Consider the following 27658-nt stretch of genomic DNA (forward strand, 5'->3'; position numbering starts at 1 on the left):
ATACGGTGCAACTGTTAGTCGTGCCAAAACCCTACCAGCGGCAGGTGCTGGACCTGGCCCACGGACATGTGATGGGAGGTCACCTGGGAGTCCAGAAAATCACCGAAAGGATATTACACTGTTTTGTTTGGCCAGGCATGCATCACGATATTCGAGTATATTGTGAGTCTTGTCCTGACTGCCAAGCCTCTGCACCTAAGCCCCGGTTCTGTAGCCCTTTGGTAACCCTACCTATTATTGAAGTCCCGTTTGAGAGGATTGGGATGGATTTAGTTGGGCCCCTTCCACGGTCTGCACGTGGACACCGACATATCCTGGTCATCTTGGATTATGCCACTCGTTACCCGGAGGCCATCCCTTTGCGTAACATGGCCACCAAGACGATTGCCAAGGAACTGGTGCATGTGTTTAGTCGGGTCGGTATACCAAAACAGATACTCACCAACCAGGGGAACCCCTTTATGTCCAGGGTAATGAAGGAGCTCTGCCGGTTGTTACAAATCGAACCGTTACGCACATCCGTGTATCACCCTCAAACAGACGGGTTGGTCGAACGGTTCAATAAAACTCTGAAGCAGATGCTGAGAAAGACGATAGACAAGGATGGGAAGAACTGGGACTATTTACTTCCGTATTTGCTTTTTGCCATCAGGGAAGTACCCCAGTCTTCCACGGGATTCTCGCCTTTCGAGTTATTGTACACCCGACGTCCTCGCGGACTATTAGACGTTGCAAAAGAAACCTGGGAGGGTCAGGTCACTCCGTTTAAAACGGTGATAGATCACGTCACACAAATGCAGGACCGTATTGCGGCTGTTATGCCTATCGTCAAAGAACACATGATACAGGCTGAAGGAGCCCAAAAAAGAATCTATGATAGGGGCGCCAAGATCCGTACGTTTGCACCCGGAGATAGGGTGTTGATCCTGGTCCCCACGGTGGACAGTAAGTTCCTGGCAAAGTGGCAGGGCCCCTTTGAGATTAAGGAAAGAGTTGGTGAAGTAAACTACAAAGTATACCAGGCAGGTAAACGGAAGCCTGAACAGATTTATCATGTAAATCTGATAAAACCCTGGAAAGATCGGACTGCCTTGTCAGCGGAGCTGGCCCGTCCCGTCTGCTCGCATACCGTGCCGGAGGTACGGGTTGCAGAGTCTCTCTCGGAGCGGCAAAAGACTGAGGTCAGGCAGTTTCTACTTCACAACCAAAAGTTTTTCTCAGAAAAACCCGGGCAGACTACGCTAATGAAACATGACGTCGTAACGGAACCTGGTGTCACAGTTCATGTAAAACCCTACAGAATCCCGGAAGCGCGCCGTGAAGCCGTTTCCCGAGAAGTGAAGGCAATGCTAGAGTTAGGAGTCATTGAGGAATCGCACAGTGCTTGGTCCAGCCCGATTGTGCTAATTCCTAATCCGGACGGCACCATCCGGTTCTGCAATGACTTCAGCAAACTGAATGCGGTCTCAAAATTTGATGCCTACCCCATGCCCCGGGTCGACGAGTTAATAGATCGGTTAGGAAAAGCCCGGTATATTACGACCCTAGACCTAACAAAGGGGTATTGGCAGATCCCTCTGGTGGAGGCTGCCAGAGAAAAGACGGCATTTGCTACCCCAGAGGGTCTATTTCAGTATGTGTATATGCCGTTTGGACTGCACGGGGCACCGGCGACCTTCCAGAGACTGATGGATCGAGTCCTGAGGCCACATAGGCAGTACGCTTCGGCCTATTTGGACGACATTGACATTTACAGCTTGGACTGGGAGACTCATCTCCAGAAAGTACAAGCTGTGATTGACGACCTGTGGGAGGCAGGTCTAACCGCGAACCCCAAGAAATGTCACATCGGGCTAGAAGAAGCCCGGTATTTGGGGTATGTAATTGGGAGGGGTGTTGTTAAACCCCAGGTTGATAAGATTCAGGCGGTTCAGGACTGGCCGCAACCTGTCAACAAGAAGCAGGTGCAAGCCTTCCTGGGGATCGCCGGCTATTATCGCCGGTTCATACCCAATTTTGCAGCCATCGCTAACCCCCTGACGGATCTTACAAAAGGGAAAGACTCCGTCATGATTAAATGGAGTTTAGCGGCTGAAGAAGCCTTCCATAGCCTAAAACGGGCACTTTGCTCTCAACCAGTACTGGTGACTCCGGACTTCCGCAGTGAGTTTGTGGTACAAAAGGATGCCTCTGATACCGGTATCGGGGCCGTACTCTCACAAGTGAGGGACGGAGTGGAACACCCAGTCCTCTATCTCAGCAGGAAGCTGAATAAACACGAGCAAAGGTATGCAGTCGTAGAAAAAGAGTGCCTCGCCATTAAGTGGGCGATAGAGGCCCTCAAATATTACCTGGTGGGCCGAAAGCTCAGGCTGATCACTGACCATGCCCCTCTCAAGTGGATGCACTTGAACAAGGAACGGAATAGCCGGGTGACCCGGTGGTTCCTTGCCCTGCAGGCCTACACTTTTACGGTGGAGCACCGCCCAGGGGTACAGATGGGGAATGCAGATGCCCTGTCCCGAGTGCACTGTTTGGCGGGTGTCATTGCTCGACCGGAGTGGTCTGAGCAGAGGGGGGGGGGGATATGTGAGAATCATGTGGGAATAGTGGATGAGGGCAGGTATATCTCGCCCAGATTCCTTTCCTATGTGGCCTAGTCTGGTCAGTATCGCACCTGCTTACTAATGGATAATAGGAGGTGGATATAAAAGGATGCAAGGTGGTTGTGTGAGTGTCTCAGCCTGGGAACACAGAGAGCCTGTCTGTGTGAGAGACACACGTGAGTGTTTTATCACAATACATTACATTACTGATCCTGAGTTACCTCCTGTATTATACTCCAGAGCTGCACTCACTATTCTGCTGGTGCAGTCACTCTGCACATACATTACTGATCCTGAGTTACATCCTGTATTATACCCCAGAGCTGCACTCACTATTCTGCTGGTGCAGTCACTGTGTACATACATTACATTACTGATCCTGAGTTACATCCTGCATTATACTCCAGAGCTGCGCTCACTATTCTGCTGGTGCTGTCACTGTGTACATACATTACATTACTTATCCTGAGTTACATCCTGCATTATACTCCAGAGCTGCGCTCACTATTCTGCTGGTGCAGTCACTGTGCACATACATTACTGATCCTGAGTTACATCCTGTATTATACTCCAGAGCTGCACTCACTATTCTGGTGCAGTCACTGTGTACATACATTACATTACTGATCCTGAGTTACATCCTGTATTATACCCCAGAGCTGCACTCACTATTCTGCTGGTGCAGTCACTGTGTACATACATTACATTACTGATCCTGAGTTACATCCTGTATTATACCCCAGAGCTGCACTCACTATTCTGCTGGAGCAGTCGCTGTGTACATACATTACATTACTGATTCTGAGTTACATCCTGCATTATACTCCAGAGCTGCGCTCACTATTCTGCTGGTGCTGGCACTGTGTACATACATTACATTACTTATCCTGAGTTACATCCTGCATTATACTCCAAAGCTGCGCTCACTATTCTGCTGGTGCAGTCACTGTGTACATACATTACATTACTGATCCTGAGTTACATCCTGTATTATACTCCAGAGCTGCGCTCACTATTCTGCTGGTGCAGTCCCTGTGTACATACATTACATTACTGATCCTGAGTTACATCCTGCATTATACTCCAGAGCTGCGCTCACTATTCTGCTGGTGCAGTCACTGTGTACATACATTACATTACTGATCCTGAGTTACATCCTGTATTATACTCCAGAGCTGCACTCACTATTCTGCTGGTGCAGTCACTGTGTACATACATTACATTACTGATCCTGAGTTACATCCTGCATTATACTCCAGAGCTGCGCTCACTATTCTGCTGGTGCAGTCACTGTGTACATACATTACATTACTGATCCTGAGTTACATCCTGTATTATACTCCAGAGCTGCGCTCACTATTCTGCTGGTGCAGTCCCTGTGTACATACATTACATTACTGATCCTGAGTTACATCCTGCATTATACTCCAGAGCTGCGCTCACTATTCTGCTGGTGCAGTCACTGTGTACATACATTACATTACTGATCCTGAGTTACATCCTGTATTATACTCCAGAGCTGCACTCACTATTCTGCTGGTGCAGTCACTGTGTACATACATTACATTACTGATCCTGAGTTATGTCCTGTATTATACTCCAGAGCTGCACTCACTATTCTGCTGGTGCAGTCACTGTGTACATACATTACATTACTGATCCTGAGTTACATCCTGTATTATACCCCAGAGCTGCACTCACTATTCTGCTGGTGCAGTCACTGTGTACATACATTACATTACTGATCCTGAGTTACATCCTGCATTTTACTCCAGAGCTGCGCTCACTATTCTGCTGGTGCTGTCACTGTGTACATACATTACATTACTTATCCTGAGTTACATCCTGCATTATACTCCAGAGCTACGCTCACTATTCTGCTGGTGCAGTCACTGTGTACATTACATTACTGATCCTGAGTTACATCCTGTATTATACTCCAGAGCTCCACTCACTATTCTGCTGGTGCAGTCACTGTGCACATACATTACTGATCCTGAGTTACATCCTGTATTATACCCCAGAGCTGCACTCACTAGAGTTGAGCGAAACGGGTCGAAAAAATTCAAAAGTCGCCGACTTTTGGCAAAGTCGGGTTTCATGAAACGAAACCCGACCCTAGGATGAGGTCGGCCACGAGGTCGGCGACTTACGCGCCAAAGTCGCGTTTCAAAAGTTTGTTTTGCGCTCTTTTTCAGCCAATCAGGATCCACGGACACTGTGGGCAACGTGATGACCTAGGCACGGGTCACCACCATCTTTCAGAAGGGCATGCAAGTGATTGGCTTGCTTTGGTGGGCGTCACAGGGGGTATAAAAGGGTGTGCACGCCGACCGCCATCTTACTTCTGCCGATCTTAGTATAGGGAGAGGTTGCTGCTGATTCTGTAGGGAGAGCGTTAGGCAGGGAAAAAGACAAAAAAACTGCTTCTGCTGCTAGCGATTTGGCCTGCACAACACACAAGTCACTGTGTGTGCAGTGCAAGGGGAGGCTATATAGTGTTGTATCAGTGGTGTTGGTTGTTGGGCTGCCTTTTAAGGCTTCCTGACACGCTGGCATTGCTGTTTACCCACTGCTCCGCAAACTGCTTTTTTAAAAGCAATCCAATCTCCCTTATCCTCTAGTCACTTTTGTCACAGCTGTGCCATCGAGCGTGTCACATAGCGCTCAGATATCAGTGGGCCTCACACAATCCACAAGTGTCCAGTGTCCAAAAGTGTGCGCAGAGATTCAAAATCTCCATTATCCTCTCGTCACTTTGGTCACAGGCAGCTGTGCCATCGAGCGTGTCACATAGCGCTCAGATATCAGTGGGCCTCACACAATCCACAAGTGTCCAGTGTCCAAAAGTGTGCGCAGAGATTCAAAATCTCCATTATCCTCTCGTCACTTTGGTCACAGGCAGCTGTGCCATCGAGCGTGTCACATAGCGCTCAGATATCAGTGGGCCTCACACAATCCACAAGTGTCCAGTGTCCAAAAGTGTGCGCAGAGATTCAAAATCTCCATTATCCTCTCGTCACTTTGGTCACAGGCAGCTGTGCCATCGAGCGTGTCACATAGCGCTCAGATATCAGTGGGCCTCACACAATCCACAAGTGTCCAGTGTCCAAAAGTGTGCGCAGAGATTCAAAATCTCCATTATCCTCTCGTCACTTTGGTCACAGGCAGCTGTGCCATCGAGCGTGTCACATAGCGCTCAGATATCAGTGGGCCTCACACAATCCACAAGTGTCCAGTGTCCAAAAGTGTGCGCAGAGATTCACAATCTCCATTATCCTCTCGTCACGTTGGTCACAGGCAGCTGTGCCATCGAGCCTGTCACATAGCGCTCAGATATCAGTGGGCCTCACACAATCCACAAGTGTCCAGTGTCCAAAAGTGTGCGCAGAGATTCAAAATCTCCATTATCCTCTCGTCACTTTGGTCACAGGCAGCTGTGCCATCGAGCGTGTCACATAGCGCTCAGATATCAGTGGGCCTCACACAATCCACAAGTGTCCAGTGTCCAAAAGTGTGCGCAGAGATTCAAAATCTCCATTATCCTCTCGTCACTTTGGTCACAGGCAGCTGTGCCGTCGAGCGTGTCACATAGCGCTCAGATATCAGTGGGCCTCACACAATCCAAAAGTGTCCACTGTCCACAAGTGTGTGCAGAAATTCTAAATCTCACCTGTCCTATAGACACCTTGTACCTTGTTTTACATTACTATATAGTTTGTTGGATTTTGTCTACATTTCTACCAAAAATGAGGAAGGCTGGTGGAAGAGGCCGTGGAATTGGGCGGGGGTTGGCAGCTGGTAATGATGGTGTTGGTGGTGGATCTGATGGTAGTGGCAAGAGCAAAATAGGACCGAATGCAGGAGGTGCTGACCCTGCGTCATCGTCTGTCTACATAAGGCCTCGAACGCTTAGTTTTCTAGGAGTTGGCAAACCGCTTTTAAAGGCAGAGCATCAGGAAAAAGTTTTGTCTTACATTGCTGACTCAGCCTCCAGCTCTATCGCCTCCTCTTCTTCAGTTGTAAAAAGTAAAAGCACTGAGTCGTCATTGGAGGCTCATGTTCATGAACCACACCTTTCCTTGTGTCCTTCACCCCAACCAAGATTGAAGGATGACGCAGGCCATACTACTGATTACTCCATGGAGCTGTTTTCACATACCCTGCCTGGATTATCAAGTCAAATGGTGAATTACCCAGGCCAAGATGAATCTGACATGGAGTGCACTGATGCACAGCCGCTGATGGATGATTCTGCTGGTACATTCACTCAGAGCACTACATTGTCCTCGCAGTGTACAGAGCCAGATTTTGACCCTGATGAGACTCAGGTGCCCCTTCCCGCACACTATACCACCATACACGGTGACACAGAGAAAGGTGCACATGACATAGAAGAGGAGGTGATGGATGACCCAGTTGTTGACCCAGATTGGCATCCATTGGGGGAAGAGGGTGCTGCTTCCAATAGCTCAGATGAGGAGCATCCACAGCAGACATCGACATCGCAACAGCTGTTATCTGGCAGGCCCGGAGCACTCCAAAGACAGGTTCCAAACATCAAAAGAGTTGCTGGACAGCTTGTCCAGAGGGTCAAAAGATCACAGCGTGCTAGGCCGCAAAATGTCTGCCAAAGTAGGAAGAGTGCAGTGTGGCACTTTTTTGAACAAAATCCTCATGATCAGGCCAAGGTTATCTGTAAGAAGTGCGCAAAGACCTTTAGCCGAGGGAAAAATCTGAAAAATTTGAATACCAGTTGCATGCTTAGACATTTAACCAGCATGCACTTGCAAGCGTGGACACAACACCAAACCTCAAGTGCCACATGTGCAACTGATCACAACGAAGGTAGTCATCAACGCTACATTGTTTCCCCCACTGTAAGCCCACCGGTTAGCACAGCAGCAAATGTTGAGGTGTCGTTGCAAGGCCACAGCAGTCAGGGAATCCCACTGTTATATCAACGAAAGACTGATTCTAGGCCATCAGAAAGAACACCAACTCCATCACCATCATCAACCCTCTTTCAGTCCGCCCTGTCCACCGCTACTTCCACCGTATGCAGCTCTCAAGTCCAGCTCACCCTCCCAGACACTATGAGTAGGTCAAGAAAGTACTCAGTCTCTCATCCGCATACACTGGGTGTGAACGCCCACATTGCCAAACTAATCTCGTTTGAGATGATGCCCTTTCGGTTGGTGGAAAGCACAGCTTTCCACGAACTCATGGCCTATGCAGTACCACGCTATGACCCACCCAGTCGCCACTTCTTCTCTCGCAAAGCCATCCCAGCCCTCCACCATCATGTGAAAGACCGCATTGTCCATGCACTCAAGCAGTCAGTGAGCGGAAAGGTGCACCTCACAACTGATGCATGGTCCAGTCGGCATGGCCAGGGCCGTTACGTGTCCATCACTGCGCACTGGGTTAATGTGGTGGATGCAGGGTCCACAGGGGACAGCGGTGGTGGGACAGTGCTGCCTAGCCCACGGTATAGGAAACAGTTGGCTGTAGGCGTTCGACCCTCCTCCTCCTCCTCCTCCTCCTCCAGAAGCGAAAGCTCGTCCACAGAGCGCAGTCGTACGAGCACTCCATCTGCAGCTGCCACTGTTGCACACGATGTGTCCCCCTATCGAGCAGCTAGTGGAAAGCGTCAGCAGGCTGTGTTGCAGATGATGTGTTTGGGCGACAGACACACCGCCGAGGTGCTGGCCGAGTACTTGAAGCGACAAACTGAGTCATGGCTGGGCAGTGTACATCTTGAGGCAGGCAAGGTAGTTAGTGATAACGGGCGTAATTTTGTGGCAGCCATAGCCCTTTCAAAACTCAGCCACATACCTTGCTTGGCTCACACCTTGAACCTGGTGGTGCAGTGCTTCCTCAAAAATTATCCGGAGTTAACAGCCCTGCTCCAGAAGGTGCGAAGACTGTGCGCGCACATCCGCCGGTCGCCTGTACACTCCGTTCGTATGCAGAAGCTGCAGCGATTGCTCCACCTTCCCAACCACCGCCTCATTATCGACATTGCAACAAGGTGGAACTCCACCCTGCACATGGTGGAGCGGCTGTGCGAGCAGAGGCAGGCCATAATGCATTTGTGGGAGGATACACGGCCAGGCACTTTGAGAGCAGACATGGAGTTGACAGGCGTGCAGTGGTCGAAGCTGAAAGACCTCTGTAAAGTCCTTCAGTGTTTTGAGGAATGCACACGGCTGGTAAGCGCAGACGACGCCATCCTAAGCATGAGCATCCCACTTATGCGTCTGCTCATGCAAACTTTGACGCACCTTAAGGAGCAGGCGTCTGCAGCCAATGTTGATGAGGAGGAAGAGGAGGAGGGAATCCTTGATGACATTCAGCCATTGTCTGCTCAGGGACCTCTCCTGGACGAGGTGGAGGAAGAAGAGGAGGAGGAGGAGGATTATGGGGATGATTACTTAGGGGAGGAGGATGCATCTCGTGGCTCAAGTGAAAATGTTGGCGTGGCAAGGTCTGGTACAGGGTTTGTGCGTGACTGGAGGGATGTGGATTTGCCAGAAAGTGCTCCTCCACCCAGCACTCGCAGTGCATCATTGACACCGGAACATTGGCCCACATGTCAGATTATGCCTTGCAGATCCTAAAAAGGGACCCCCCCATTGCCAAAATGATGAACGATGACGACTACTGGTTGGCCAGCATCCTGGATCCACGCTATAAAGGCAAATTACAAAACATCATGCCACAGGAGAACCTTGACCTAATATTGGCTAATAAACAAGCAACTCTGGTAAATCGGTTGCTTGAGGCATTCCCAGCACACAGCAGCGGTGATGGTTCTCACACGAGCCGTACGGGCCGGGGGCAGCTTGGCAGAGGTGTTCGTGGTGCACACAGCAGAAGTGGCGTTGGAGACAGGGGTTTCATGACAATGTTGTGGACTGATTTTTCAAATACCGCTCACACAACTGGTAATACTGCATCGATGGAAAGTGACAGGAGACAGCAGTTGTCAACTATGGTTACAAACTACTTTTCCTCCCATATCGATGTTCTCCCGCACAGGTCATTCCCATTTGACTATTGGGCCGCTAAACTGGACACCTGGCCTGAATTGGCCCAATATGCCTTACAGGAGCTCGCTTGCCCAGCTGCAAGTGTGCTATCGGAAAGAGTCTTCAGTGCAGCTGGATCAATCCTGACAGAAAAAAGGACCCGTCTGTCAACCCAAAATGTGGATGATCTAACCTTCATTAAAATGAACCACGCATGGGTTTCCAAGGATTTTGTCCCACCTTCCCCTGATGACACATAGGGTGACAGAAAAATGGCTTGCTTTGGTCCACCTCTTCCTGGTACTTCACCTATTTCGCCTTTTGCATCAGCTGAATGTCCAACATCAACATATGCCACTTTCTAAAACTCCCTAACTGTGCTGCCTCCCCCCCCATGGCCGGGGTCACCACCTAGCGCACGACACCGTGCGAGTGCCGTTGCCCTGGACAGGTGGGTAGGCCGACTCTTGGGCGCGGGCACTGGCACAGGGTCCCTCATAGTGCAATCAAGTGTCTCTGACGGTGGTGGTGCACACCCGCCGTCAGACACACCGCTGTACTATGAGGGGCCCAGTGCCAGTACCGACGCCCACGAGTGGGCCCCCCTTGCTTGGGCAGGGCCTCAGCATTTGCAATCTTTACCTCTCCCTGCTCCTCCGCTGTGTAATCTGGGCCGTCAAATCCATACTGTGCCTGACACCGTCTGAGCCTGCCTCCTGAGACATATATTTTGAATGTGTACGCTATCCATACATGTTATCCGGGGATACGGTACCCTTTCTAACATTTGTGCAATCACGTGCAATCCATACTGGGCGTGAGAACGGCTGGCGAGCTGTTAAGCAAGCTACAGCACCTGTCCAGACAAGTACAGGGATTCCCTAGCGAGGAGACTTATTTGATTGTTTTCAATGTTGGGACAGCAATTTTTGGGGAGCACTATACTCTGGAGAATGATAGATGGGGCCCACCATACACTGGAACATTCCAAAGGTGGACATCAGACACTGGAGCAGCATTTACAGGGCCCATTATACACTAGAGCATTAGAAATGGGGCCCATTATGTTTGGAGCATTATTTGGGCCCATAAGACAGTGGAGCTTCATCCATGGGGACCAACATATACTGTAGCATTATGTGGAGCTCATCATATACTGTTTCAAACATTATATGGGACCAATGATTCTGTATGGAGAAATAGATGGGCCTCGTCATGAGATGTAAAAAGTGAGGTATTTTTCATTGTACTATACCGCTATTTCTCTGCCGTATCGGAGCATGATGAGTTGTGGTATGTGTTAAAGGGGCGCTCTTTCGCCCAGGGCACATGAAAACCTGCAGCCAGCCCTCCCCCCCCACAACTTTAGCCAAATAACACCCATTTTTCAGTGCGTAACTTATATTATGAAGTTAATTAAGGTTGACAAGCTTAAGTAAGAAGTATTGATGCTTTTGGCATTCAAATGGGCACTGTAGGTGTGTTTCCTGTCCTCCTCTCACTGCCGACTTTTATTCCCCATTGACTTACATTGGGTTTCGTGTTTCGGGACGACCCCGACTTTTCCCTATAATCGGACGATCTTGCTCGACCCGACTTTTGGAAAAGTCGGGTTTCACGAAACGAAACGGGACCCTAAAAAACCAAAAGTCGCTCAACTCTAGCACTCACTATTCTGCTGACTTCAGAGCTTGTTGTGTGATTTGCAGTCAGGGAGCGCAGCTCTGGAGCTTCTGTATATCATATTGGTGTCTTGTCTCACAGGTGCCCCTCCGATCCGCAGTCCTGCTCGGGAGCGCCCCCGCTCTGTCACAGTCAGTAAACCAGTGCAGGACAGAGTCTCCCTCATCCAGCAGATCACGACACCCAGACCGGTGCGTCCTTCCTCCATGTTTCCGCGCTCGCTGATGCCCTCTTGTCCTCACTCTTTTCGTTTTCTGCTCCTCAGCTTCCTCGCCGGGCCCCCGTACAAGTGGAGTCCGTTCCTGAGCGCCACCTGTCTGTACACAGGAGACCGCGGGAAGACACTGAGGGGGGCAGCAGCGCCAGCGAGGAGGACGATGGCGGGATCCATGTGTACGCGTCCAGAGGACAGAACCTCACCATCCACAGACACCCGGACCCCGAGAAGGCGAGTTGGGGTCACCCGTCGCCTCATGCTGCTCACCCTGTCTCGCGGGGGGCCGTGTTGTACTTGGGGTGCCCTCCGCCAGTTGCAGCCATTTAACCCTTTTTCCTCTCACAGGTCGCGCACATCACATCCCACAGACCAGTGACATTATCTGCGGACCCCGAGGGCCGGGTGAGAACTACAGAGCACAGGCTGACTGCACCGGGGGTCAACGGGCCGCACCGGGGGGCAACGGACCACATTTAACTAATGCCCCAATCACCTTTTATCTTCCAGAAGCTTCTACCTGATCCGATCCTGAAACTGAAGAAAATCATCGGCTTCGGAGGCTGCACCGAGCGATGTGTGAGTGACTGCGGGGGCGCCCTGACAAGACCACTACTCCCGGCATCCCCTGTAGTGTCCTGATAGTACCACTACTCCCGGCATCCCCTGTAGTGTCCTGATAGCACCACTACTCCCAGCCTCCCCTGTAGTGCCCTGATAGTACCACTACTACTCCCAGCATCCCCTGTAGTGCCCTGATAGTACCACTACTACTCCCAGCATCCCCTGTAGTGTCCTGATAGCACCACTACTACAACCAGCATCTCCTGTAGTGTCCTGATAGTACCACTACTACAACCAGCATCCCCTGTAGTGTCCTGATAGTACCACTACTACTCCCAGCATCCCCTGTAGTGTTCTGATAAGACCACTACTCCCAGCATCCCCTGTAGTGCCCTGATAGTACCACTACTACTCCCAGCATCCCCTGTAGTGTTCTGATAGCACCACTACTCCCGGCATCCCCTGTAGTGTCCTGATAGCACCACTACTCCCGGCATCCCCTGTAGTGTCCTGATAGCACCACTACTCCCAGCATCCCCTGTAGTGCCCTGATAGTACCACTACTACTCCCAACATCCCCTGTAGTGTCCTGATAGTACCACTACTACTCCCAGCATCCCCTGTAGTGTCCTGATAGTACCACTACTACTCCCAGCATCCCTTTTAGTGTTCTGATAGCACCACTACTCCCGGCATCCCCTGTAGTGTCCTGATAGGACCACTACTACTCCCAGCATCCTCTGTAGTGTTCTGATAGTACCACTACTACAACCAGCATCTCCTGTAGTGTCCTGATAGTACCACTACTACAACCAGCATCTCCTGTAGTGTCCTGATAGTACCACTACTACAACCAGCATCTCCTGTAGTGTCCTGATAGTACCACTACTACAACCAGCATCCCCTGTAGTCTCCTGATAGTACCACTACTCCCAGCCTCCCCTGTAGTGTCCTGATAGTACCACTACTACTCCCAGCCTCCCCTGTAGTGTCCTGATAGTACCACTACTACTCCCAGCCTCCCCTTTAGTGTCCTGATAGTACCAGTACCACTACTACTCCCAGCCTCCCCTTTAGTGTCCTGATAGTACCACTACTACTCCCAGCATCCCCTGTAGTGTCCTGATAGCACCACCACTCCCAGCATCCCCTGTAGTGTCCTGATAGCACCACTACTCCCAGCATCCCCTGTAGTCTCCTGATAGTACCACTACTTCCAGCATCCCCTGTAGTGTCCTGACAGTACCACTACTACTCCCAGCATCCCCTGTAGTGTCCTGACAGTACCACTACTACTCCCAGCATCCCCTGTAGTGTCCTGACAGTACCACTACTCCCAGCCTCCCCTGTAGTGTCCTGACAGTACCACTACTCCCAGCCTCCCCTGTAGTGCCCTGATAGTACCACTACTACTCCCATCATCCCCTCTAGTGTCCTGATAGCTCCACTACTCCCAGCATCCCCTGTAGTGTCCTGATAGCACCACTACTCCCAGCAACCCCTGTAGTCTCCTGATAGTACCACTACTTCAGCATCCCCTGTAGTGCCCTGATAGTACCACTACTACTCCCAACATCCCCTGTAGTGTCCTGATAGTACCACTACTCCCATCCTCCTGTGTTGCAGGCCCTCTGGACCGGCTGTGGCGGCTCGGTGGTCTACCCCTGCCATGCTGTTATTGTGGTGCTGAATGTGCGGAGCGGAGATCAGCGGTTCTTCCTGGGTCACACTGACAAGGTACAAGGCCCAGAGCGCTCCCGGTACAAGCTGCGACTGCCGCTGCTCTGTGCCGCTGCTCTCTGCTGCTGCTGCTCTCCGCCGCTGCTCTCTGCTGCTGCTCTCTGCCGCTGATCGCCGCCATCACCGTCTCCTCTTCCTGCAGGTGTCGGCCCTGGCGTTTAATGGCAGCTGCTCCCTCTTGGCCTCCGCACAGACGGGCAGCCTGAGCATGGTGCGGCTCTGGGACTTCGAGAAAGGCGGCTGCATCGCCATGTTCAGGACGCACGTCCACTCCGTGTCCTCCCTCAGGTCAGTACTGCACAGGGGAACTCTGCCCCCAGCAGAGCCGAGCGGGTACTGCACTCACTCTGTCATATCATGTCCTCCAGTTTCTCACACAGCGGAGCTGGACTGTGCGGAGTCGGGAAAGACGGACACGGGAAGAACGTGAGTAATGTATGTACAGTGACTGCACCAGCAGAATAGTGAGTGCAGCTCTGGGGTATAATACAGGATGTAACTCAGGATCAGTAATGTAATGTATGTACACAGTGACTGCACCAGCAGAATAGTGAATGCAGCTCTGGGGTATAATACAGGATGTAACTCAGGATCAGTAATGTAATGTATGTACACAGTGACTGTACCAGCAGAATAGTGAGTGCAGCTCTGGAGTATAATACAGGAGGTAACTCAGGATCAGTAATGTAATGTATGTACACAGTGACTGCGCCAGCAGAATAGTGAGTGCAGCTCTGGGGTATAATACAGGATGTAACTCAGGATCAGTAATGTAATGTATGTACACAGTGACTGTACCAGCAGAATAGTGAGTTCAGCTCTGGAGTATAATACAGGATGTAACTCAGGATCAATAATGTAATGTATGTACACAGTGACTGTACCAGCAGAATAGTGAGTGCAGCTCTGGAGTATAATACAGGATGTAACTCAGGATCAATAATGTAATGTATGTACACAGTGACTGTACCAGCAGAATAGTGAGTGCAGCTCTGGAGTATAATACAGGATGTAACTCAGGATCAGTAATGTAATGTATGTACACAGTGACTGTACCAGCAGAATAGTGAGTGCAGCTCTGGGGTATAATACAGGAGGTAACTCAGGTTCAGTAATGTAATGTATGTACACAGCGACTGCACCAGCAGAATAGTGAGTGCAGCTCTGGAGTATAATACAGGATGTAACTCAGGATCAATAATGTAATGTATGTACACAGTGACTGTACCAGCAGAATAGTGAGTGCAGCTCTGGAGTATAATACAGGATGTAACTCAGGATCAATAATGTAATGTATGTACACAGTGACTGTACCAGCAGAATAGTGAGTGCAGCTCTGGAGTATAATACAGGATGTAACTCAGGATCAGTAATGTAATTTATGTACACAGTGACTGTACCAGCAGAATAGTGAGTGCAGCTCTGGGGTATAATACAGGAGGTAACTCAGGTTCAGTAATGTAATGTATGTACACAGTGACTGTACCAGCAGAATAGTGAGTGCAGCTCTGGAGTATAATACAGGATGTAACTCAGGATCAGTAATGTATGTACACAGTGACTGCACCAGCAGAATAGTGAGTGCAGCTCTGGAGTATAATACAGGATGTAACTCAGGATCAGTAATGTATGTACACAGTGATGCACCAGCAGAATAGTGCGTGCAGCTCTGGGGTATAATACAGGATGTAACTCAGGATCAGTAATGTAATGTATGTACACAGTGATGCACCAGCAGAATAGTGAGTGCAGCTCTGGGGTATAATACAGGATGTAACTCAGGATCAGTAATGTAATGTATGTACACAGTGACTGCACCAGCAGAATAGTGAGTGCAGCTCTGGGGTATAATACAGGATGTAACTCAGGATCAGTAATGTAATTTATGTACACAGTGATTGCACCAGCAGAATAGTGAGTACAGCTCTGGGGTATAATATGGGGTGTGTGCAGACGGTTGCTCCGAGGGTGTGTCCGAGGTCGTTCTCTCCCCTCAGATGGTGGTGGTGTGGGACACGTCTCGGGCCGGCCGTGGTGGTGAGGTTGTCGTCCTGGCGAAGGCTCACACAGATGTGGATATACAGACTATGAAGATGGTCTTCTTTGATGACACCAGGTACTTTGTGTTTCGGCCATGTTGGTGTGATGCGGCCCCTCAGTGGTGGTTTGGGGGCAGTTAGACCTCGGCTTCCCCTCCTTCACGGTCTTGTGTCCTCTCTGTCGCCAGGATGGTGTCCTGTGGTCGGGGCAATGTCCGGTTATGGCGACTACGCAATGGCGCACTGCGGTCCTGCCCGGTGAATCTGGCCGAGTACCACAACCTGGAATTCACAGACCTGGCGTTTGAGGTTGGGCACAGTCCGGAGAGAGAACTTGACGAGCGGACGCTGTAAGTAGGGGTCAGTGAGTGATCGTGGGCGCAGGACCCCGGGGCTTGTGTGTTATCTCTGTCCTGTCATCCGCAGCTATGTCTGCAGCCGCAGTGGCCACATCCTGGAGATCGATTACAAGAGCGTGGTGCTGCGTCATGTGCGCCGCCTACAGCAGCCTGCGTCACCACACGGGGAGCGGCGGGAGAAGATGACCTTCAGCTCAGGTAAGACCACCACATAATGCGGCCGCCGCCATATTGTTCACTATGATCATAGAGATTTTTGGTATTCGGGGACCCGCTCCGCTCCCTGACGGGGGTCTCTCTCACCACCAGGTTCTGGCGTTGCAATAAACAGCCTTTGTGTCTCTGCCACCTACTGCGCCACCGGCTCTGAGGACGGCTACCTGCGCCTGTGGCCCTTAGACTTCTCTGGGGTCTTCCTAGAGGCTGGTGAGTTTAGGTGAATCCGGTCTCTATAGGGGCCACATATCGGATTTATACTGCTGACACATGTCTGCCCTGCAGAGCACGAGGGTCCGCTGAGCTCTGTGTCCATCAGCCCGGATGGTCTGCGTGTCCTGTCCTCTACTAAAAGTGGAGAAGTCGGGGTCCTGGACATTCCCTCGCGGGGTTACCAGACGCTCATGCGCTCTCACACCGACGCTCTGTGTGCCTTCTCTACGTGTCACGGCCAGATCGCCACGGTGTCCGGGGACCGCACAATCCGGATCTGGGACATTGCTTCCCTCCAGCAGGTAGCGGCTCCCCGTGCCTAAGTCTCGACTCTGCCTCGGCTCTGTGCGGGACGCGCTGACGCGGCTCGGCTCTGTACGGGACGCGCTGACGCGGCTCCGCTCTGTGCAGGACGCGCTGACGCGGCTCCGCTCTGTGTGGGATGCGCTGACGCGGCTCCGTTCTGTACGGGACGCGCTGACGCGGCTCTGCTCTGTGCGGGACGCGCTGACGCGGCTCCACTCTGCTGCGTTTTTGGACGCTCCGCTGTGGCTCTGATGCATTTTGGGACGCGTCGACGCTTCACCGCTCGGTCTGATCTTTGCAGTTGTACGACTTCACGGCCAGTGAGGAGACTCCGTGCACGGTGGCCTTCCACCCCATCCGTCCGGCCCTTGTCTGCGGCTTCAGCAACGGGGTGGTCCGGTATTTTGATGTGGCAGCTACGACTCTGCAGGCAGAACACAGGTGAGTACAGGGGGGCCGCACATCGGCCTGGGACCGGTCTCCACCTCTCTGACTCGTTCTTCTCCTACCAGGCAGCACCGCGGAGCCATCACCGGCCTTCTCTTCTCCCCGGACGGAGGTCTGATGTACAGCTGTGGGTTGCTGGGGTCGCTCGCCCTGTACAGTGTCGGGCACAGAGAGCAGCACGTCGTGCGGGTGCTCGGTCAGTGGGGAAATCTGCTGTGCAACTTCCCTCCAAATACAGTCTAGGCTTGGGGTCCCCACTTAGGTTCCCCTTCTTGTGGATTCAGTGGATCCCTGTTATACAGCTGATGTCCTTGTTACAGTGTGTCATCCGCAGCACCAGTCCTGGACTCCAGACCTGCACCGACACATTGTAACAAACCCAGCAGTTTCGTGTCGAAGACTGGATCCGTAGAGCAGCAAGCGGAGGTGCTGAGAATGCTGCAGGCAGGCCGCCCTCTCATATTGTACCTCATTTTCCCTCAGGTAACGTGGTGTGTAAAACCCCGGAGCGGGGGCCGCAGGCTTTGTCCCTCAGCAGAGATGGTCGTCTCTTGGCCTTTGTCGGACCCACAGAATACACGGTGACCGTCATGGATGGCCGCACGTTAGATGAGGTAAATCTCCAGAAAAGACCTTATTCCCCCATATGATGATGGTCGTTGATCACCTCGTCGTCCAGACTGACTACCCCTTTAAGAAGCGCTGCTCTTGCAGTTAATTAATGCTGCTGTTTTCCAGCTCCTGCGGGTTGATGTCAGTATCCTGGACCTGGACAGCACCACACTGGACAGCGCTCTGGGCCTCACCTTCAGCCCCCTTCGTCCTTACCCGCTCCTGGTGTCCACCTCTGGAAATAAGATCCTGTGGCTGGACCCCACGACTGGTCGGCTGAGCCGAGAGGTGAGCACGGGGTCCTGCCTGAGCCGTACATGGGGGGCCGCTGCCGACCACATCTCATGTGTCTGCTCCCCCCAGGTCACACATGTGCATAAGGATTACTGCTCCTCGCTGGCAGTGAGTGCGGATGCCCGCTACCTGGTGACGGCCGGGGACCGGGTGGTGAAGGTGTGGGACCACCGGCTGGCGGGAACCTCGCGCCCGCAGGTAACGCTGCGATGCCAGGACTCCATCTTGTGTCGCCCTCTCTGTGTTCACTACGTCTTGCTCCTCCAGGTTTTCATCGGACACTCCGAACCCATCCAGCAAGCGGAGTTCTCCCCGGATCAGCGGCACGTGATCACCGCCGGAGACGCCATCTTTATTTGGAGCTTCGAGGCGGCTGCTGACGCTGACACCGCGGACACCAGGTGGAGTATCGTACGGAGCGCCACACTCTGCTTCTATTCACTGACTGGTAGATGATACAGATGTAACGCTCTGCTATCCGCAGCTGTGCCGGGGGTCTGCCCGCTGTTCGCCAGCCTTCCATCAGGGGGCGCCTGCCCCTCGCCCTCCATTCCAGCGCAGGTAAGTGGGGCTCTTATGTTTTAAAGGGACGGTACAATCCTGCATCAATAACATTTGGTCACTTGACAACAAGCAGAGATCTTGAAACAACATTATAATAGGAAGCTGCAGAACTCTTTATTTTACCGTACCGGCCCTTTAAATGTTGTCACACAGCAGATGGTGGTGATCAGAGGAGAGACTCCACGTTCGTCTCCAGTGGGATGCCACGGGTGACGGCGCCGCGTCCGTGTATCTCCTCTCCTCCCCGCCTGGATATCAGCCCCGTGCAGGGCGCGGAGCACACAGGTGAGGGGTCCCGCACTCGCTCTGTCCTCTCCCGGATAATGGTGGTTATCCCTAATCTGCTTCTCTTCTGGACAGAGTCGGATGATGGGAGTGATGATCTGGAGTCAAAGGTAGAAGAGGTCGAAATCCAAGATCCGGGGGAAAGTGACGGACAATCGTCTCTGATCATCATAGAAAACCGGCCGACCCGGAACCGAGGGGGCACCGACCAAGGTACGACACTAGTGACGGGGGTCTCCAGCCCGCGGCTGTCAGGGCATGCTGGGAGCTGTAGTGTTACAACCAGTTAGAGACCTCTCTTTGTTTCGTAGATCTGCGCCCGGAACCCCCACGTCCTGACGTCTACTCGCACTTCACCCCTCGCTTCAAAAATTCCTGCACCACCAAGGTAAGAGTGCGCCAGTGATGCCGGCGAGACCAGAGGGGCCACGTCCCCCGTGTGGAGGTGACGGGCTCCTTGCTCACTTTCTCGTCCCCTTGATGTCTAGGCAGCGTGCCATCCTCCGGCCGGGCAGGAGAGGTTGGTGCTCAGAGCCGCCATCGGGTACAACGGTAATGGCCGAGGGAACGTGGTGTGGAGCCCGGATACAGGTACGACGTGGGACCGGCGTCCGGGGCGGCAGAAGCCCCCACTATTCCTCCAGTGTAGGGGCTCCTGGGCTTGTAAAGATAAGCACCAAGGTTTATACTTGATGTTAGATCTCAGCAGGTTTTCCATTCACTATCTGCGCACAGCTGGGGGGGTCGTTACAGTTGTATCCATTCTATGACCCGAACCGGCTCAGAAATATCTGCTGCCGATGTGATTAACTCACAGAGGATGCAACTGTAACAAACCCTCAGCTGTGAGAAGTATCAGTCTCCGAATGTGAGCGTCACAGTTCATGGCAGCAAGTGAGTGAGTGCGGCCCCCCGATCTCCCCGTGCAGGGTTCTTCGCTTACACTTCTGGCTGCATCATTGTGGTGGAAGATCTGCATTCTGGATCCCAGCGTCACTGGCTCGGACACAGCGAGGAGATCTCCACCCTGGCGCTGAGCCACGACGCAACGGTGAGTGGTCTCCTGCTTTTCCTGTGTGGCCGTCCCCCCAATGCTGCCAACACCTCTGCCTTTGGCCGACGCCTCCCCCTCGTCGTACTCCGCGCTTCGCCGTCACCTCCCCCTCCTCTGCGCTTCGCCGTCGCCTCTCCCTCGTCCTCCACGCTTCACCGTCACCTCCCCCTTGTCCTCCGCTCTTCGCCGTCGCCTCACCCTTGTCTTCCACACCTTGCCGATGCCTCCCCCTTGTCCTCCTCGCCTCGACGCCTCCTCCTCGCGAATGCCTTTCGCTGACGCCTCCCCTCTGCACCTTGCTGTTGCCTCCGCGCTTTGCCGTCACCTCCCCCTCGTCGTACTCCGCGCTTTGCTGTCGCCTTCCCCTCGTAATACTCCGTGCTTCGCCGTTGCCTCCCCCTCGTCCTCCACACTTCACCGTCGCCTCCCCCTCGTCTTCCACACCTTGCCGATGCCTCCCCCTTGTCCTCCGCACCTCGCGAACTCTTTTCGCTGGCGCCTCCCCCTCCGCACCTTGCTGTTGCCTCCCCCTCGTCCTCCATGCTTCGCCGTCGCCTCCACCTCGTGCTCTGCTCTTCGCCGTCGCCTCCCCCTCGTCTTTCACAGCTTGCCGACGCCTCCCCCTTGTCCGCCTCGCTGACGCCTCCTACTCGCGAACGCCTTTTGCTGACGCCTCCCCCTCCGCACCTTGATGTTGCCTTCCCCTTGTCCTCCGCCTTTTGCCAACACCTCACCTTCATCCTCCGCACAGGTCTTGGCCTCCGCCTCCGGGGACGGTTCTTCTCTCTGTCAGATCAGAGTCTGGGACACAGCGGGAGGATCGTGTCTCCGTATCCTGACGCTCCACCGCACCGAGGTCCAGGCCATGAGCTTCTCCAGGGATGACCGTCTGCTCCTCACTGTGGGTAAGAGGGATGCGAGATCGCGGAGGATCACACCGCCTGGTTTTTCAGGGTGTCGGACCCCCAATGATCGGAGGATGGGGTCATCAATGTTGTGGGCAACCCCATTAAGCCACACGCCATCTCCTGTGATGCAGGTGACTACAGAGATGGGAGCCTCGCGCTGTGGAGCACCCGGACCTATGAGATGCTGGCACGCAGCACGCTGTCCCACCCCGCGCACGCCGCCGCCTTTAACCCATTGCACGCCGACACCTTTGCTTGTGTCGGCAGCAGGACTGTGAATTTCTGGCGGGTGGAGAACGGGACATCGAGTCAAATGAAGGTAATGCCCATTATGCTCCATCGTCAGCAGCAGCAAGTCCCTGGGGTCCTACCGGCCTCATTGTGAGCTTATGACCCCATAAATCCCAGATGGCTGAGCAGAGGAGGAGTACGGGACGGAGTCCTGTCCTGCCTCCGTCCTCAGCGTGGTCCCTTCTGTTCCAGGTGTACAGTGCGGCCATCCCGGACGAGGTGGGCACTGCAGAGCTGACCTCGCTGACCTACAACCCCACCTCCCTGCTGTACAGCGGCTGCAGTACGGGGCAGGTGTGTGTGTGGGACGCTCAGACCCACCGCTGCTTCATGACCTGGGAGGCCGATCAGGGGGAGATAGGTGAGCGCCCGCTCTGCCCGCCACAGATGCCGCATACGGGTGTTACCGGGTGCTCATTCCTACGATCTGCCCCACAGGCATCCTGCTGTGCAGGGGGAACCGGCTGCTGACCGGCAGCAACACCCGCAGGATCCGGCTGTGGTCTGTGGCCGCCGTGCAGGAACTCCGGGAGAAGGGCTCCGGTGCCAGGTACTTGCCGGGCGTCACCGTGTCAGTCTGCCGCTTACCCCGTCCTGGGGACAGTGAAGGGTGACAGCGCTGTGGTATATGTAGCAGATATCCATTTCTCTCTTTAGCTCGTCCTCCGTCCTCATGGAACAAGAGATGACTCTGGATGGCGCCATTGTTAGCGCCACATTTGATGATTCCTTGGAGATGGGGATCGTGGGCACCACGGCGGGCACCGTGTGGTACATCAACTGGGAGGAGAACACCAGCATCCGCCTCATCAGCGGTCACAGGAACAAGGTAGGACGCGAGAGGACTACCGGTGAGCGAGCGATGGCAGAGGCTGGCGACTCCATGTCTTGTGATCCCGCAGGTGACAGGTGCGGTGGTGGGTCCAGGGGAGACGCACTGCGCCACGTGCGGGGAGGATGGCAGCGTGCGCGTCTGGTCACTACACAGCTGCGAGCTACTCCTGCAATTCCAAGTCCTCAACCAGGTAACGGCGGACCCCCGCTGCCCTATACGTAGGGGGCTTTACCCAGCTCCCTGACCCCGGTGATCTCCCGCAGAGCTGTCTGTGCCTGGACTGGAGCCGCCACCCGTCGTCCGGGCAGAGGATAGCGGCCGGGTACAGTGACGGGACCATCCGCTTCTTCAGTGTGATGAAGACTGAGATGGAGATGAAGATCCATCCCCACCCGTGTGCCGTGACCGCCGTCGCCTTCTCCCTCAGCGGTCAGTGATGTAGCCGAGCTCCCGTGGTTCGGTGCAGACGTGACAACAGCGTGCGGTGACCGCATCTTATCATCACAGGTGACGTTCTAGTGTCCGGCGGGAAGGACGGTCTGATGGCGGTCAGCAGCCCGCGGACAGGAATGACCATCCGAGTGCTGAGCGATCACAAGGGAGCGCCAATCAGCACCGTCCAGTTCTCCCCCAGGAAGGTAACACGCTGGAGAGCCCTGATCGTCCCCCCCCCCACAGATCGTTCCCCCTTCCTCCGATCATCATCTCCCCCAATCACCTCTGATCATCATCTCCTCCTTCCTCTATCATCTCCCCCCCCCCCCCCCCCCCCCCCCGATCACCACCGATCGTCATCTCCCCCACCCCTCCTCCGATCGTCTCCCCCACCCCTCCTCCGATCGTCTCCCCCACCCCTCCTCCACTTTGATATTAACTCCTTCTTTACAAAGCCTGAAGAGCTCGGCCTTCATGGTGGAGAGATCTGGTTGGCTGCCAGTTTAGATCGGCGCGTGAGCATCTGGGCCTCTGATTGGGCGAAGGATAAGTGTGAGCTCTTGGATTGGTTGAGCTTCCCAGCACCGGACAGTGAGAAGGTGAGCAGTGACACCAGAGGGCGGCACTGATATGTGGCGTTATCTCCGGAGATGCATACGCAGTACCGCTGCTCTCCTGCGAGCAGTGACGATGTAGCGCCACCTGCTGGTGAGGTATAATAGGTGTACAATGGATTCCTAAGTCTCCCAGAATGCATTGCACTGCCGCTCTGTTTATTAGAATTCTGTGAATGCAGCTCTGGCTGTGACTAGAGTATAAGGTGCAGTGGAGCTCAGGGTGACGGCTCTGTCTTTCTATACAGGACGCAGAGTCGCCAGTTCCCACCCTTGCTGCTTTCTGTCCATGGCAGCCTGGTACGGTAGTGTATACGGGGTTCGGGATGGAGAAGGAGGCTCTGTTCTACAGCCTGGCCCAGAAGCAGGTACTGACCATGGCTGCTGCAGATCCTGCCGTCACGCGGTGGGCGCTCGTCTCCTGCCCCTGCCGTCACGCGGTGGGCGCTCGTCTCCTGCCCCTGCCGTCACGCGGTGGGCGCTCGTCTCCTGCCCCTGCCGTCACGCGGTGGGCGCTCGTCTCCTGCCCCTGCCGTCACGCGGTGGGCGCTCGTCTCCTGCCCCTGCCGTCACGCGGTGGGCGCTCGTGTCCTGCCCCTGCCGTCACGCGGTGGGCGCTCGTCTCCTGCCCCTGCCGTCACGCGGTGGGCGCTCGTCTCCTGCCCCTGCCGTCACGCGGTGGGCGCTCGTCTCCTGCCCCTGCCGTCACGCGGTGGGCGCTCGTCTCCTGCCCCTGCCGTCACGCGGTGGGCGCTCGTGCCCTGCCGGCCCGCGGTGGGCGCTCGTGTCCTGCCCCGCCACATCCAGCGTGTGACTTGGCTCCCCGTCTTTCCTGCAGGTTCTGCTCCGGATCCCTCTGTCCCATTTTGCTATGTCTCTGTCCCTGTCGCCGGCGGCATCGCTCCTGGTGATGGGCAGCAGTGGTAAGTCCAGGGGAGAAAGATCTCTGCTGTCAGTGAAGGGAACTGTTCACATTCCAAGGTCGCACTTCACAGCTGAGGGTTTGCTACAGTGTTATCCAGTGTAGACAGCGCTGTGATTGTTGCTCCCTGCACCGATACATTGTAACAAACAGGACAGCAGGCAGCCTGGTGCTGCTGAGCAGACTGGATGCAACTGTAACAAACCCTCAGCTGTGACACACGTTGGATCCGAGCAGCTTTTCCCATTCACTGACGGCGTGAAGAGGGAGAGGAAATGGCGAGAAGTGTAACCATGTGGTGTCTGATCTCAGAGCGGCTCCTGCGTGTCATCGACTCCGCGGCCGGCACGCGACAGGACTTCTCCGCTCACGACGATGGCGTCCACCTGTGCCGGGTGTCTCCATCAGGGAACCTTCTCCTCACCGCGGCCTACAACCAAGTGCTGGTCTGGGACGTCCAGAGCTCCTGAGGGGCGAGGAGCAGCCATCACCCCGTGACCATCGCTGCAGCTTCGGATGGGACTTGTGTATAGTTTGTAAAATAGAATCTTCTTTCCCCGATGTTTTATCTTTTCCCCCCCGGAATCGTCCGGGTTCATGTAAAGTTTATTAATGTTTTTGTCATTTTAGATTTTGTAAAGTTTTTGTTATTTTGAAGATTTTATGTTTTTTACACAAAGTGATTAAAAAAAAAAAAATCTCCTAAAGAAACTTCTCCTTAAACTAAAAACTCCCCCGTACTGGAGTCATCATCCTGGAAGCTGCGCGACAACCACCCCAGAGCCCGCGGCGTCACCCAGCTGTCCCAGGCTCCTGCATGGCCGCTCCTGCCACACAGACCCCATCATTATGGCAACAGCGGAAGGACGGTTTTAACAAGAGGACGACTGTTGTGGTGGCAGTGATCTGAGCTGGTTTCCATAGTTCTGACCCCGGCGTTGGTAAAAGGCGGACACTCGTCCAGGAAGATGTCTGATGGTCCGGTCTGTAGAAAAGGGGTAATAAGCAATGAGATACTGACACTACAGCACCAGGTGGACGATGCCAGTCATTACCGCCCATCTCCTGCAGGTGGCGACAAGTCATTACCGCCCATCTCCTGCCAACGGTCATTACCGCTCTCCTCCTACAGGTGGCGACAACAATCATTACCGCTCTCCTGCAGGCGGCGCTGCGGCACAGACTACTGATGCCGGTCGTTACCGCTCTCCTCCTGCAGGCGGCGCTGCGGCATAGACTCCTGATGCCGGTCATTACCGCTCTCCTCCTGCAGGCGGCGCTGCGGCACAGACTCCTGATGCCGGTCATTACCGCTCTCCTCCTGCAGGCGGCGCTGCGGCACAGACTCCTGATGCCGGTCATTACCGCTCTCCTCCTGCAGGTGGCGCTGTGGCAGACTCCTGATGCCGGTCGTTACCGCTCTCCTCCTGCAGGTGGTGCTGCGGCACAGACTCCTGATGCCGGTCATTACCGCTCCCCTCCTGCAGGCGGCGCTGCGGCACAGACTCCTGACGCCGGTCATTACCGCTCTCCTCCTGCAGATGGCGCTGCGGGACAGACTCCTGATGCCGGTCATTACCGCTCTCCTCCTGCAGGCGGCACTGCGGGACAGACTCCTGATGCCGGTCATTACCGCTCTCCTCCTGCAGGCGGCACTGCGGCACAGACTCTTGATGCCGGTCATTACCGCTCCCCTCCTGCAGATGGCGCTGCGGCACAGACTCCTGATGCCGGTCATTACCGCTCTCCTCCTGCAGGCGGCGCTGCGGCACAGACTCCTGATGCCGGTCATTACCGCTCTCCTCCTGCAGGTGGCGCTGTGGCAGACTCCTGATGCCGGTCGTTACCGCTCTCCTCCTGCAGGTGGTGCTGCGGCACAGACTCCTGATGCCGGTCATTACCGCTCCCCTCCTGCAGGCGGCGCTGCGGCACAGACTCCTGACGCCGGTCATTACCGCTCTCCTCCTGCAGATGGCGCTGCGGGACAGACTCCTGATGCCGGTCATTACCGCTCTCCTCCTGCAGGCGGCACTGCGGCACAGACTCTTGATGCCGGTCATTACCGCTCCCCTCCTGCAGATGGCGCTGCGGCACAGGCTCCTGATGCCGGTCATTACTGCTCTCCTCCTGCAGGTGGCGCTGCGGCACAGACTCCTGATGCCGGTCATTACCGCTCTCCTCCTGCAGGTGGCGCTGCGGCACAGGCTTCTGACGCTGGTCCTTACTGCTCTCCTCCTGCAGGCGGCGCTGCGGCACAGACTCCTAATGCCGGTCATCATTACTGCTCTTCTCCTGCAGATGGCGCTGTGGCAGACTCCTGATGCCGGTCATTACCGCTCTCCTGCAGGTGGCGCTGCGGCACAGACTCCTGATGCCGGTCATTACCGCTTTCCTCCTGCAGATGGCGCTGCGGCACAGGCTCCTGACGCTGGTCCTTACTGCTCTCCTCCTGCAGGCGGCGCTGCGGCACAGACTCCTAATGCCGGTCATCATTACTGCTCTTCTCCTGCAGATGGCGCTGTGGCAGACTCCTGATGCCGGTCATTACCGCTCTCCTGCAGGTGGCGCTGCGGCACAGACTCCTGATGCCGGTCATTACCGCTTTCCTCCTGCAGATGGCGCTGCGGCACAGACTCCTGATGCCGGTCATTACCGCTCTCCTGCAGGTGGCGCTGCGGCACAGGCTCCTGATGCCGGTCATTACTGCTCTCCTCCTGCAGGTGGCGCTGCGGCACAGACTCCTGATGCCGGTCATTACTGCTCTCCTCCTGCAGGCGGCGCTGCGGCACAGACTCCTGATGCCTGTCATTACCGCTCTCCTCCTGCAGGTGGCGCTGTGGCAGACTCCTGATGCCGGTCATTACCGCTCTCCTCCTGCAGGTGGCGCTGCGGCACAGACTCCTGACGCCGGTCATTACAGCTCTCCTCCTGCAGGTGGCGCTGCGGCACAGACTCCTGATGCCTGTCATTACCGCTCTCCTCCTGCAGGCGGCACAGACTCCTGATGCCGGTCATTACCGCTCTCCTCCTGCAGGTGGCGCTGCGGCACAGACTCCCGATGCCGGTCATTACAGCTCTCCTCCTGCAGGTGGCGCTGCGGCACAGACTCCTGATGCCCGTCATTACCGCTCTCCTCCTGCAGGCGGCACTGCGGCACAGACTCCTGATGCCGGTCATTACCGCTCTCCTCCTGCAGGCGGCACTGTGGCACAGACTCCTGATGCTGGTCATTACCGCTCTCCTCCTGTAGGTGGCGCTGTGGCAGACTCCTGATGCCGGTCATTACCGCTCTCCTCCTGCAGGTGGCACTGCGGCACAGACTCCTGACGCCGGTCATTACAGCTCTCCTCCTGCAGGTGGCGCTGCGGCACAGACTCCTGATGCCTGTCGTTACCGCTCTCCTCCTGCAGGCGGCACTGCGGC

General features: G+C 54.6%; 1 protein-coding gene across 2 annotated transcripts in view; it reads left to right on the forward strand.

Moving 5' to 3' along the window:
- WDR90 (WD repeat domain 90) overlaps positions 1-24942 on the forward strand; it is a 34806-nt gene extending 9864 nt beyond the window's left edge. The window contains exons 8-43 of one of the 2 annotated variants that reach the window (XM_073558587.1): positions 11405-11514; positions 11589-11771; positions 11886-11942; positions 12048-12116; positions 13728-13838; positions 13984-14129; positions 14210-14267; positions 15839-15957; positions 16069-16230; positions 16307-16437; positions 16549-16665; positions 16741-16970; positions 17276-17415; positions 17487-17617; positions 17905-18035; positions 18160-18321; positions 18397-18525; positions 18595-18728; positions 18812-18888; positions 19045-19176; positions 19252-19389; positions 19488-19564; positions 19665-19767; positions 20106-20227; positions 20982-21135; positions 21270-21457; positions 21622-21790; positions 21868-21979; positions 22087-22258; positions 22332-22454; positions 22528-22693; positions 22772-22902; positions 23155-23298; positions 23562-23681; positions 24152-24236; positions 24548-24942. In XM_073558587.1, the coding sequence (XP_073414688.1) occupies positions 11405-11514; positions 11589-11771; positions 11886-11942; positions 12048-12116; positions 13728-13838; positions 13984-14129; positions 14210-14267; positions 15839-15957; positions 16069-16230; positions 16307-16437; positions 16549-16665; positions 16741-16970; positions 17276-17415; positions 17487-17617; positions 17905-18035; positions 18160-18321; positions 18397-18525; positions 18595-18728; positions 18812-18888; positions 19045-19176; positions 19252-19389; positions 19488-19564; positions 19665-19767; positions 20106-20227; positions 20982-21135; positions 21270-21457; positions 21622-21790; positions 21868-21979; positions 22087-22258; positions 22332-22454; positions 22528-22693; positions 22772-22902; positions 23155-23298; positions 23562-23681; positions 24152-24236; positions 24548-24705 (4691 nt within the window). In that variant the 3' untranslated portion in view covers positions 24706-24942. The remainder of the gene's footprint in view (positions 1-11404; positions 11515-11588; positions 11772-11885; positions 11943-12047; positions 12117-13727; positions 13839-13983; positions 14130-14209; positions 14268-15838; positions 15958-16068; positions 16231-16306; positions 16438-16548; positions 16666-16740; positions 16971-17275; positions 17416-17486; positions 17618-17904; positions 18036-18159; positions 18322-18396; positions 18526-18594; positions 18729-18811; positions 18889-19044; positions 19177-19251; positions 19390-19487; positions 19565-19664; positions 19768-20105; positions 20228-20981; positions 21136-21269; positions 21458-21621; positions 21791-21867; positions 21980-22086; positions 22259-22331; positions 22455-22527; positions 22694-22771; positions 22903-23154; positions 23299-23561; positions 23682-24151; positions 24237-24547) is intronic. The other variant, XM_073558588.1, reaches the window with a different exon arrangement.
- The last annotated feature ends 2716 nt before the right edge of the window (positions 24943-27658 follow it).

The sequence above is a fragment of the Dendrobates tinctorius genome, unplaced genomic scaffold (assembly GCF_039654945.1).
Source record: "Dendrobates tinctorius isolate UK_male_01 unplaced genomic scaffold, ASM3965494v1 ptg000257l, whole genome shotgun sequence".
Lineage (NCBI taxonomy): Eukaryota > Metazoa > Chordata > Amphibia > Anura > Dendrobatidae > Dendrobates > Dendrobates tinctorius.